General features: G+C 48.6%; 1 protein-coding gene across 1 annotated transcript in view; it reads right to left on the bottom strand.

Annotated features, from left to right (window-relative positions):
- Nucleotides 1-8,335: 8,335 nt before the first annotated feature.
- Nucleotides 8,336-11,110, bottom strand: part of CUNH1orf194 (chromosome unknown C1orf194 homolog) — a 3,715-nt gene continuing 940 nt past the window's right edge. The window contains exons 2-5 of the mRNA XM_021714184.1: nucleotides 10,655-10,880; nucleotides 10,031-10,146; nucleotides 8,879-9,006; nucleotides 8,336-8,482 (exon numbers count right to left, since the gene is read on the bottom strand). Coding sequence (XP_021569859.1) covers nucleotides 8,412-8,482; nucleotides 8,879-9,006; nucleotides 10,031-10,146; nucleotides 10,655-10,880 — 541 coding nt within the window. The 3' untranslated portion in view covers nucleotides 8,336-8,411. The remainder of the gene's footprint in view (nucleotides 8,483-8,878; nucleotides 9,007-10,030; nucleotides 10,147-10,654; nucleotides 10,881-11,110) is intronic.

Here is an 11,110-nt window from a genome sequence, read left to right as displayed (position 1 = left end):
GACACCTGCCACCCTGTTTTGTTCTTCAGCCCCTCACCAGGATCTCTTCAAACTGAGGTTCATGATGGAAGGAAACAGGCGGCCTGCAGACTTCCTGGGAGGAGAATCTTCAAGACTTTTGTCGCTGTTGGGTTTGGATCTGGCAAACTGGGGCGGGAGTGCTGGGTGGGAAACAGGAGTTACACAATGCCAAGAAATCATTTGGCTTTAGAAGTGGATCTTTCCTGTACCCATATGGGAACATGAAAGAGAGGCATGGCGCTCCCTGCAGAAAGAGAGCCCACAGAGCCGCCATGCTGTGTGTGGGCAGCTCAAGTTCTGTCTAGAGAATCTGGACCCGTGTAAAACTTGGGAATTGCCTGTCGGTGGTGAGACCAGGCAGCAGTGGCTTAGACAAGAAAAATGTTCTCTTCACCAGTATCCCCAAAAGGAGGCTTCACTTGATCAAATGACATATGAATAATGAATCAACTGTTGCTATTTTCAAAAGCCTTTTTATATTTTCTAAATTACTTAGTGCTAAATACTGTTACTCAGTTTTAAATGCCACCACTAGGGAAAAAAGAAACTGTTGAAGAAATGATTGCTTAATATATTTGCAGTTAAGGTAGAAGAGATAAGTAAATCTAGTATATTGACTCATATACTAGTAAATTCATCTAGTATAAGAATTGGTTTTGATATTAGATGGAAGCTTTGTCATGTTAGGAAAGATACAAACATTCTTTCATCTTTTTTTTTTTTTTTTTTTTTTTTTTAAGAGACAAGGTCTCTCCAAGTTGCCCAGGCTGAACCCCTGGGCTCAGGCAGTCCTCTAGCCTCCGCCTCCCAAAGTGTTAGGATCACAGGCGTGAACCACTACACCTAGCGATACAAATATTTTTTGTTTATGTCTGGACTATGGCAGTCTTTAGTTGATTACTTTTTATCTTGGCCACGTTTTAATTTTCTTTCTATTGCAGTATTCTTGTGTTGTTTCTGGAAAGTCTATTCACCATACAAACATGAGAAATTCAAATGAAAGAAGTTGCTGATACTCATCAGCATATTTGGGCAGCTCATAAAATCCATGAATAAAACGAGGTGTTTCCTGAAGTAAGGCAGAGCTTTGCAACAGGGATTTAAGGGCTTTGCTATAGAGTATAATACACCTGAGCAGATCATCTGCAATCACTCAGTATTTGAAGGGAAGACTTCTCCTTTCCCTCCTCCTTCTACACAAAAGGATCCGCTGTTGGATTTTTGAAGGCTAGAACTTCTCTATTAAAAAAAAAAGTGAGCCAGGCTGGGTGGCTCAGCCTATAATCCCGAGCTTTGGGAGGCTGAGGTGAGTGGATTGCCTGAGCCTGCGGGTTCAAGACCCGCCTGGGCAACTTGGCGAGACCTTATTTCTACAATAAATAAAAAAAATTAGCCGGGCGTGGTAGCGTGCGCCTGTAGTTCTGGCTACTTGGAAGGCTGAGGCGGAAGGATCATTGGAGCCCAGCAGGTTGAGGCTGCGGTGGCCAGGAGCGGCCACTGCACTCCAGTCTGGGTGACAGAGTGAGACTCCAACTAAAAAAAAAAAAAAAAGTGTAGGCCTATAATTAGGCTATTATAAGCAAGCATAGACATAGGGCTTCCAGTTGAATTATCCTTTCTGGTAAATCTTAACTGGGGACAGTTTAGCAGCGGTTGCCACCTGTGTGGCAGTAACTTGTCTTTTTGTCTGCTTGCTCCAAAAGAAGCAAAGCTGCTAGGAAGGTCAGGTTCTAAAATACACAGGTTAGTGTTTGGAGGGTTTCAGGAAGTATAGAAAGGCATCACATAAACACTACATGTCTAATCATCTCAGTGTCAGCAGTTACCGCTTCAGGAATTGGTCCACAGGGTAAATTCCAATGCTTTTCATTGTCATGTCTGAGGCCCTTTCGCCTAAAAGACAGGAAACCTGGTGGAACAGGAAGGAGTTACACCTGTGGGTATAGGTTTAGGATCTGTTGGCAAATGTCACTCCTGGGAAGCAGGTTCAGCTTTGTTTTGCACTTGTTACTTTGTAGCTTTAATGACTTGTATCTACCAGGGCTGAGGTCTCTAAGCTTGGTGCTTGGAGCTGCTTCACATTTTAAACTAGTTCCATTCCACAGTTCTAGTTCAAACCCATTTTTACAGCCTCCTGGTTGGGTCAGCTTGACCTAAACTCCTGAGTTGTTATATCTTGAGATGTTTTCAAACCAGAATGTACCAAAAAGTGCACAAAGTGAAGGTCATTTACAGCAAGAAACAAATGCATAGCTTATTTCCTTTCTTGACTTTATGTAAGCAGATAAGCAGAATCTTGTTTAACTCATTGCTTTGGTTGAGATGTCATAAAAATTTTTTAAATTACGGGATGTTATTCCTCTGGAGGAGTCTTCTAGGGGTGGAGGAATGGGGACAGCAATATTGGCTCCAATTCAAACTGGCGTCACCAGAAACCCTGTGTGCCAGGGTCAAATTAAGTCAGCTACTTTTTATAGTTGAATACAATTTTTTATTCACCATTGTCTGCACAAATCCTTGAAAATAAACTTTCCCTACGATCTTTGTCCATTTGATTTGTCACATACTGAATTGATTGAACTTTGTTTAATACTGAACCCACAGCATACATATATATATAGTGTTTACATATATATGTGGACAAGATAGTCATATATATGAATGAAGAAATCTTCAGGTATATTAAATCAGGTAGATGGCACCCCTCAAAACATTTTACTGACCACTACTATTAAAACACAAGTATCAGCTGCTATTACCAGTCATAAAGCTCTTCATTCAAATGAGGTTAAACAGTCAGGCACCTAAAATCTTTGAGCCAATGGGATTCTGGCATGTACAATGGGTACTTTTCCCCTTGTTTATTCCAAGTGCCTGGTGGGCTGGCACAAGTACAAATTACAACTTCAGAAATTATCTTCTACTAATCTCCAAAATTTTTCTGATTTTATCCTCTTCTCCCCACACACATCTATTTCACTGAAGAAGAAAGAAGGAGCTGAGACATTGAAATTGTGCATAGTAATGTGAGAAGCTAATTCTATCTATATGACCACGGTTATTTTTCACTCTACTCATTTTGGAGCATGAAAGATATGTCTCAATGAACATGAGCATAAATGAAGGTTCAGCAGTACAGCTGCCCCAGCATCACGTTCTGGGCAGCCCAAGGGTATGCCGTCCTTACCTTTACCCACGCCACAGACATCCTGACTGCCAATCCTTGAACTTAAATACTGTATCCCTCACCTTCCCCTTTGGTAAAATGTTTGCCTTCTCCCCTAGGAGACAGACCTAACCACTGGGGAAGCCACTGCTAACCTTGGTAATGACCAGGAATTGCTGTCTTCGTGGACAATAAGTCAATCACCTATAAATACCTGAAGTTGAATTATCTCTATCCAGAAACTGTGTATTTAAAAATTTAAGAGCCGGATGTGGTGGGTCAAGCTTGTAATTCCAGCACTTCAGGAGGTGGAGGTGAGAGGATTGCCTGAGCTCATGGGGTTCGATGCCAACCTGAGCAACATGGTGAGACCTCATCTTTACAATAAATCAAAAAATCAAAGTCAAAAAATTAGCTGGGCGCGGTGGCTCTTGCTTGTGGGTCCAGCTATAGTGGAAGGGTCACCTGAGCCCAGCAGGTTGAGGCTGCGGTGGCTGTGAGTGTGCCACTACACTTCAGCCTGGGCAACAGAGTGAGACTCCAACTCAAAAAAAAAAAATTAAGATAAAAATAAAGTCAAGATCAAAGAAAATAACTATAACTATGAATATAAATATATAGCTATATAAAGATCAAAAGGCAACCACGCTTCTGTGTGGTGGAAATTGAGTCCGCCCGTCCCAGGACCTGGGTTCCCCTCCGCGCCGCGCGGGGGCAGCGCGCGCACTCCGGAAGCAGGTGCGAGAGTCGCCCGCCTGCGCTCTGTGGTTCTTCCCAGAATCCTCGGAGGCGCGGGAGACAGGGTGGGGGGGACGGAAGACTTAAAAGAGGGCGCGGACTTCCGGCGCTTAGCGGGAGGGAGAGCGGCCGGGTGCGAGGCGGTGTGTGAGGTGCCGCGTGGCGCGTGAGGGCCGAGTGTGGTGTGCGCGAGTGTGAGTGCGCGCGTGGGGCGTGCGAGGTGAGTGCGTGCGTCCGCCCCGCGCCCCTCCCCCCGCCTACACCTTGATCTTATTTGATCGGGTCGTGACCCCAGCCCCGCCGGGCCGACCTGGCGTGAAAAGCTGCCCTCCTGCGAAGCCCCTTCCCCGGGGCGCTGTGCAGCGAGGCCTCTCGGGCGGCGGCATCGCCGGGGTCCCCGGGGTCCCGAGGCTGGTCCCCCGGGGCCGGCGCTCGGAAGTGATGAGTTGATCAGATAGACGAGGCCGGGCTCGTCCCGGGCCGCTGATTATCGAGGCGATTCTGATCTGAGCCTGGCCTTGGGGCCGCCGGGGGGCGACCCGCCGCGCGAGTCAACCGCGGGTGGGAAGCAGCGGGCGACCGAGGGGGAGAACGGGCCGTCATTCCTCCTGGAGCTGGAGGACGGAGGCCGTTCGCAGCTGCCTCCCTTTCTCTTCCCTCCCTCCCTCTTTTGCTTTAGGCATGGCTTGTCTGGGTGATCCTTGCACCGACACTGGTGCCCCCAGGGCTCCGTAGCGTCTGCCACCACGGGGTGTAGAGACCAGAGGTGCGTGTCCGTATGTGTGTGTGTGGGTGGCTGTATACGAGGACCCAAAAACCCGCAACTTACCTATAAAAAATTGTGAATTTTTTTTTTTTTTTTTTGGAGTTGGAGTCTCACTCTGTCGCCCAGTCTGGAGTGCAGTGGCCGCTCCCGGCCACCGCAGCCTCGACCCGCTGGGCTCCGGCGATCCTTCCGCCTCAGCCTTCCGAGTAGCCGGAATTACAGGCATGCGCTATCACGCCCGGCTGATTTTTTTGATTTATTGTAGAGATGAGGTCTCATCAAGTTGCCCAGGCGGGTCTCGAACCCGCGGACTCCCAAAGTGCTGGGATTACAGGCCGAGCCACCGAGCCTGGCTCAAAAAATTGTGAATTCTTAACATGTTTTAGCTCCAGTCACCTTCCAAGGACTCTCCGTGTGATGCAATACATCTCTCCAGATGCTTTTTCCACTGCTCAAAACAGTTTTTGAACTCACCCATATTGGTGCCTACCTCTTCCACATCGGCAAAACGTTTCCCTTTGAGGTTTTGTTTTGTTTTGTTTTGTTTTGGCGTCAGAGTCTCACTCCGTCACCCAGGCTGGAGTGCAGTGACGAGCTGCTGGGCTCCGGCCATCCTTCCGCCTCAGCCTTCCAAGTAGCTGGAACTACAGGCGCGCGCTACCACGCCTGGCTAGTTTTTTGATTTATTGTAGAGATGAGGTCTCGCCAAGTTGCCCAGGCGAATCTCGAACCCACGGGCTCAGGCAATCCACTCACCTCAGCCTTCCAAAGGTGCGGGATTACAGGTTGAGCCAGGCTCTTGATGTTTTTAATCCGGGGCAACAGAAGTGCAAAGGGCAAGATCCAGTGACTATGGGGGGTGGGGCGTGGGGATCATGTGGATTTTGGTCAAAAACTGCTGAACAACTCAGTGCGGGCAGATGGGCCTGTAAATCACCCATCATGAAATGGGCAAACACATTGAAAGAATCTCAAAAAACACTGGTGTGGTGGCTCACGCCTGTAATCCCAGCACTTTAGGAGGCGAAGGCAAGAGGATTGCCTGAGCTGAGGGGTTTGAGACCAGCCTGAGCAACATGGCGAGTCGTCGTCTCTGCAGTAAATCAAGAAAAATTAGCTGGATGGTGGCACACGCCTGTAGTTCAGTTTGGAAGACTGAGGCGGAAGGATCGCCTGAGCCCAGCAGGTCCAGGCTGTGGTGGTCGTGAATGTGCCACTGCACTCCAACCTGGGTGGCAGAGTGAGACTCGGTCAAAAAAAAAAAAGAAAAATTCACTGAAGCTGAATGCAGCCTCTCACAACAACACTAGTTGGTACACTGATGCTGATGGGTTCCTAGAACACTAACCCACTCTCCTAAAAATAATTTGGGGTCTTTTGGGTCCCCACTCATACGTGTCCATTACGAGAACATGAAGAGCTTGTAGAAATGCCAATTTTGGGCCGGGCTCGGTGGCTCAGTCTGTAATCCCGCATCTTTGGGAGGCTGAGGTGAGTGGATTGCCTGAGCCCGCAGGTTCAAGACCCGCCTGGGCAGGCGAGACCTCATCTCTACAATAAGTAAAAAACTAGCTGGGTGTGGTAGCGCACACCGTAGTTCCAGCTACTTGGAAGGCTGAGGCGGAAGGATCGCCGGAGCCCAGCAGGTTGAGGCTGCGGTGGCCGGGAGCGGCCACTGCCCTCCAGTCTGGGTGACAGTGAGGCTCAAACTCAAAAAAAAAAAAAGAAAAAGAAAGAAATGCCGATTCTAGGGGCCTACGTGGGATTTTTTGAATTAGAACAAGTAGGAAGGTCTAGGTATTGATTGATTGATTGATTGATTTTGAGTTGGAGTCTCACTCTGTCGCCCAGGCTGGAGTGCAATGGCACGCTCATGGCCACCACAGCCTCAACCCGCTGGGCTCAGGTGATCCTTCTGCCTCAATCTCCCAGGTAGCCGGAACTACTGGCGTGTGCCACCACTCCCAGCTAATTTTTTGATTTATTGGAGAGGTGAGGTCTCGCCAAGTTACCAGGGCTGGTCTCGAACCCCTGGCTCAAGCAATCCTTTGACTTTCACCTCCCAAAGTGCTGGGATTATAGGTGGAATCGATATTTTTTAAAGCAGATGTATTTTTTGGTGTTCCATGTCTCAACCTGCATGAGGTGATTATCCAGGGAGTCACCCCTCTGTGCCCCTTCATCTGCTCTGAATAATGAGAACTGAAACTTTAGGCAGATTCTATCTGAATAGGTTGGAGGGTCCCAGGGAAAAGGGACTGTGACAGTTTGGTTTAAGGACCCTGCGTCTGAGTACCTGAAAGAAGCCCTTTCATATATGAATTACTCAATAATGTATATGTTGTGAAGCTTAATTAGAAATGGAAATTTAGTGTGCAGTCTTCTAAAAGGTCGACCATTCTTGTCCAGTCTTTTTAAATGACATAGCAGGTCCCTGTAGGTGACGTGTAATTTTTTTTTTCTTGAGTCAGGGTCTCTATCAGCCAGGCTGGAGTGCAGTGGCATGCTCACAGCTCAACACAGCTTCAACCTCCTGGGCTCAGATGATCCTTTCATTTCAGCCTCCCAGGTAGCTGACTACAGGCACATGCCACCACGCCTGGTTTATTTATTTTTATTTTTTTGTAGAGACGAGGTTTTGCTATGTTGCGCAGGCTAGTCTTGAACTCCTGGGCTCAAGTAGTTCCCGTCTTGGCCTCCAGTGCTGGGATTACAGATGTGAGCCGCTGCATCTGGCTGACTTGTAAGTTTATTTTATTTTTTGAGTTGGAGTCTTATTCTGTCACCAAGGCTGGAGTGCAGTGACATAGATCTAGACAGTTACCACATTCTTGACCTGCTGGGCTCAGGTGATCCTTCCGCCTCAGCCGTCTAAGCGGCTGGGACACACCACACGGGCACAAACCACCACACCTGGATAATTTTTTGATTTGTTGTAAAGATGACCAGACCAGGCTGGTCTCAAACTCCTGAACTCAGGCAATCCTCTCACCTTGGCTTCTCCAATTTCTGAGATTACAGACATGAGCCACCGTGCCCTGTGTGACTTATAATTTTAGAAACCACATTAATGCCTCAATTTTTAGGTTTCATTAAATCCACTCACAAGATACCGGAACCATATTTCTAAGAATCAGGGCTTTCTATATCAGCACAGAGTGACACAAAAAGAGCTGACTCCCAGGCAGGGAGACTGTCGTGGAGGTGGAGATGAATGACAGTCAGGAGTCGGGCCTCAAGGGCCAGGAAGCCCTGCCGATGACTAGCCACAGAGGTCTCAAGTGTGACCTTAGCATACACAGTGATGTCCCTTACAGCTGTTCAAATGACAGTGTCAGCCTCCCGAGAATGGGCTGGGTCCCTTCTTACTTCCTCAACCCTTGGCTCAGTACCTGGGTATGTCACAGTTTTCAAGGAACAAGCGGGTGGCTCTGTGTGGGTCCAGTGACTTCAGTAAGTACCCGTGTCCTTTCCTGCCCCGAACGGCTGCTCTGTCCTAAATCTGTCTTCTTGGCGAGATGACTTTCCAACGTGCAAATCTACCCAACAGGACTAGTTTCTAAAACTAGAGGTGAGATTTCTCTCATCTAGTTGAAGAGTAGTCACATGGTAACTAGTAGCCCATAGGGAACAGGCACTCAAGCTTCATCACACACAAATCTGTTTAATGGAGGTGGCGGCAGGTGGGTCTACACTCATTAGTCCAGGGGCCTGTCATCACTAGGTGGAGAAGAAGCCGCCGTCGTTCTTTCGGGAGTAGCCTCTGTTGGTGGCTGCGGTGTGAGGGGACACTGGAGGAAGAAGAGGGAGTGGACTGTGAGTTTCAGATCCTTTGCCTTTTCCTGGGCCCCTTCGTCACCCGCACACTCGGTACAACGCAGAAGGCTCTTGCAACGGTGGGGAAACCGGCATGTGGACCGGCAGGAGGCCATTCTTGGTCTGCACTTCCAGGTCTCTGCCCGGTGCCTGCCCCAAACCTAAGGCTAAGAGGCTCTGAAAAATGCATGTTCTGGTTCTGCAGTCAGCGTGTCCCCTGGTATTAATCTGCCGTGTGCCAGCTTAGCCACTGTTTTCCAAGACTCAGAAGTCCCTGAATTTCCAACTAGCCAGCCACCTCCGATCCCTGATTCCAGGGTCCACTTAGAACCCTGCACCACCTCATCTGCCCCCCAGTTTCCAGCCCTTACCTATGGATCCCTGGGTGCTGTGGACGGACTCCTTTTTGGGGTTGATCCACTGTATGATGTTAGCCCCAGAAATGGAGGGTGGAAGGGAAGGAGCTGAAGGTTCTTCAGGAAGTTGGATCCTAGTGATTCTAGAAGATGGTGTGGGAAAGACGGGAGAGTGAGGTCAAGTGAGAGAAGGGCAAGGTGGCTGCGTGTGACCTCAGAGGTCAAGCGGGGGAAGGTCCTTCTACCCTCAGTCAACACAAAGTCTGTGTGTTTGTATAGATGAGCACAATTTTGGGGGGGGGTTCGGTTCGTTTTGGACAGTAAAAACACAGAGATCACATTATAGATGCAAAATTAAGAATACAGATATTTCACCTAACCCCAGTAAGAATGGTCATCATTAATAAAACAGACAACAGATGCTGGCGAGGATGCGGAGAAAAAGGAACGCTTCTACACTGCTGGTGGGAATGCAAAGTAGTGCAACCTCTCTGGAAGACAGTGTGGCGATTTCTGAAAGAACTAGAAATGGACCTTCCATATAACCCAGCAATTCCCCTATTGGGAATATACCTGGAGGAACTCATATCATTCTACAAAAAAGATACCTGCACACGTATGTTTGTTGCAGCTCTATTCACAATAAGAAACATGGAACCAACCATGTTGCCTATCGAAGCTGGACTGGATAAAAAAAATGTGGTACATACACACAATGGAATATTATGCAGCCATAAAGAAAGACAAACATGGATTTCATGGCAACTTGGATGGTTTTGGAGTCGATCCTACTCAGTGATCTATCACAGAAACAAAGAACAGAGCACCATATGTTCTCACTCATAAGCGGACCTTGAGCAATTATAATCCTATAAGAAAGGGATTGGCAGTAGTGGGAAACTCAGAGGAGCGGGGTGGAATTGGCAGTTGAGGGAAACTGCTAGGAGAGGGAGGGGCACACCTCATCAACAAGGCTACCTGTATAATCAACGTTTGTACACCTAACCCTGAATTGTACCCCACATCTTTATGAGAAAAAAAAAGCACAACGGAAAAAAAACCAAAAACATTTTTACCGAGTACCTGCTGGCTGTTATTTCCCAGGTGATATGTCACCTTCCATAGCTAGGTGGCAGCATTGTTGGGTGGGAGGCCCTGACCACTTACCTCGGGGCGTTCTGGGCAGTCTCTTGGTGCAGCAGTACCTCACTTTTGCTCTTGAATGCCCCAGTGTGGTGGTCGTACAAGGTGGCCAAGCGGAAGTCCAGGTCATCCTTCGGGATCTACAGAAGCCAGTTCCTCCAGGTTAGCTCACGGCCTCACACAGGCAGGTCAGTTGGGCTCTGGTTCCCTGGGAGCACAGTGAAGCCCTGATGGCCCAAGACCCACCAGCTCTCTCTCTCCAGTGAGGCGCGGGATGACTTCACTCTTGCTGGTGGGGAACTGTCTTCCCTACAGGTAGGTCTAGGGAGTGGTGAGCTCTCACTGGAGACATGGGCATACTGTCCCTGACTTGGGCGTCATGAACTTGACCTCATTCTTATTTTTAATCAACCCTGGTTTTCATCAAAAGGTGATGGCTGGTAAAATGATTTGCTCCAGACAACTGCCTGGGCCAAACCCAAGATTCTAACTTCCCACAGAAGACACATCAGGCTTTGCCTTTGGATTTGGTAGGGTCTAAGGTTGGAGACAGAGAAAAGATTCTGAAGCCATCAAGGACAGTCTGATTCCCAAAAAGAGTAAAAGTGGCCCTTAGTGGATGTGAACAGAAATTCCAAAGATTGGTACCTTGGGATCAAAAAAGTAGGCGTCCTGCCTCAGGGAAGTGGCTGTGGGGGTGGAGCTGAGCCGGCTCCAGGGCTGCTGCAGCTGAGCGAGGTGGGTCGGGGTCTTGACCGGCAATTTCTGCAACAGAGAAGCCACGTGCAGGGGACCTGGTTCTGGGGGCCCTGCGGATATGGCATCAGTGACAACCCTTTGCACGTCCTGTTTTGTTTGACTCCCAGAGGGACATCTGCAGAGAAGGAGGAGAAGGGCAAGGCTTCACAGGCTTCTGATTCTCCTGTTTTCTTAGAATGGACAGGAGTGGGCTGGAAGTAAAGGGAGGAGGGCGAGGGGCGGGAGCGGGTGAGAGGGGCGAGGACTGAGTTTTATTTTATTTTATTTTATTTTGAGTTGGAGTCTCACTCTGTCGTCCAGACTGGAGTGCAGTGGCCGCTCCCAGCCACCGCAGCCTCGACCCGC

The sequence above is a fragment of the Carlito syrichta genome, unplaced genomic scaffold, assembly GCF_000164805.1.
Source record: "Carlito syrichta isolate Samal-C Ts95f unplaced genomic scaffold, Tarsius_syrichta-2.0.1 Scaffold94802, whole genome shotgun sequence".
Classification (NCBI taxonomy): domain Eukaryota; kingdom Metazoa; phylum Chordata; class Mammalia; order Primates; family Tarsiidae; genus Carlito; species Carlito syrichta.
This window is presented reverse-complemented; position numbering and strand designations above follow the sequence as displayed.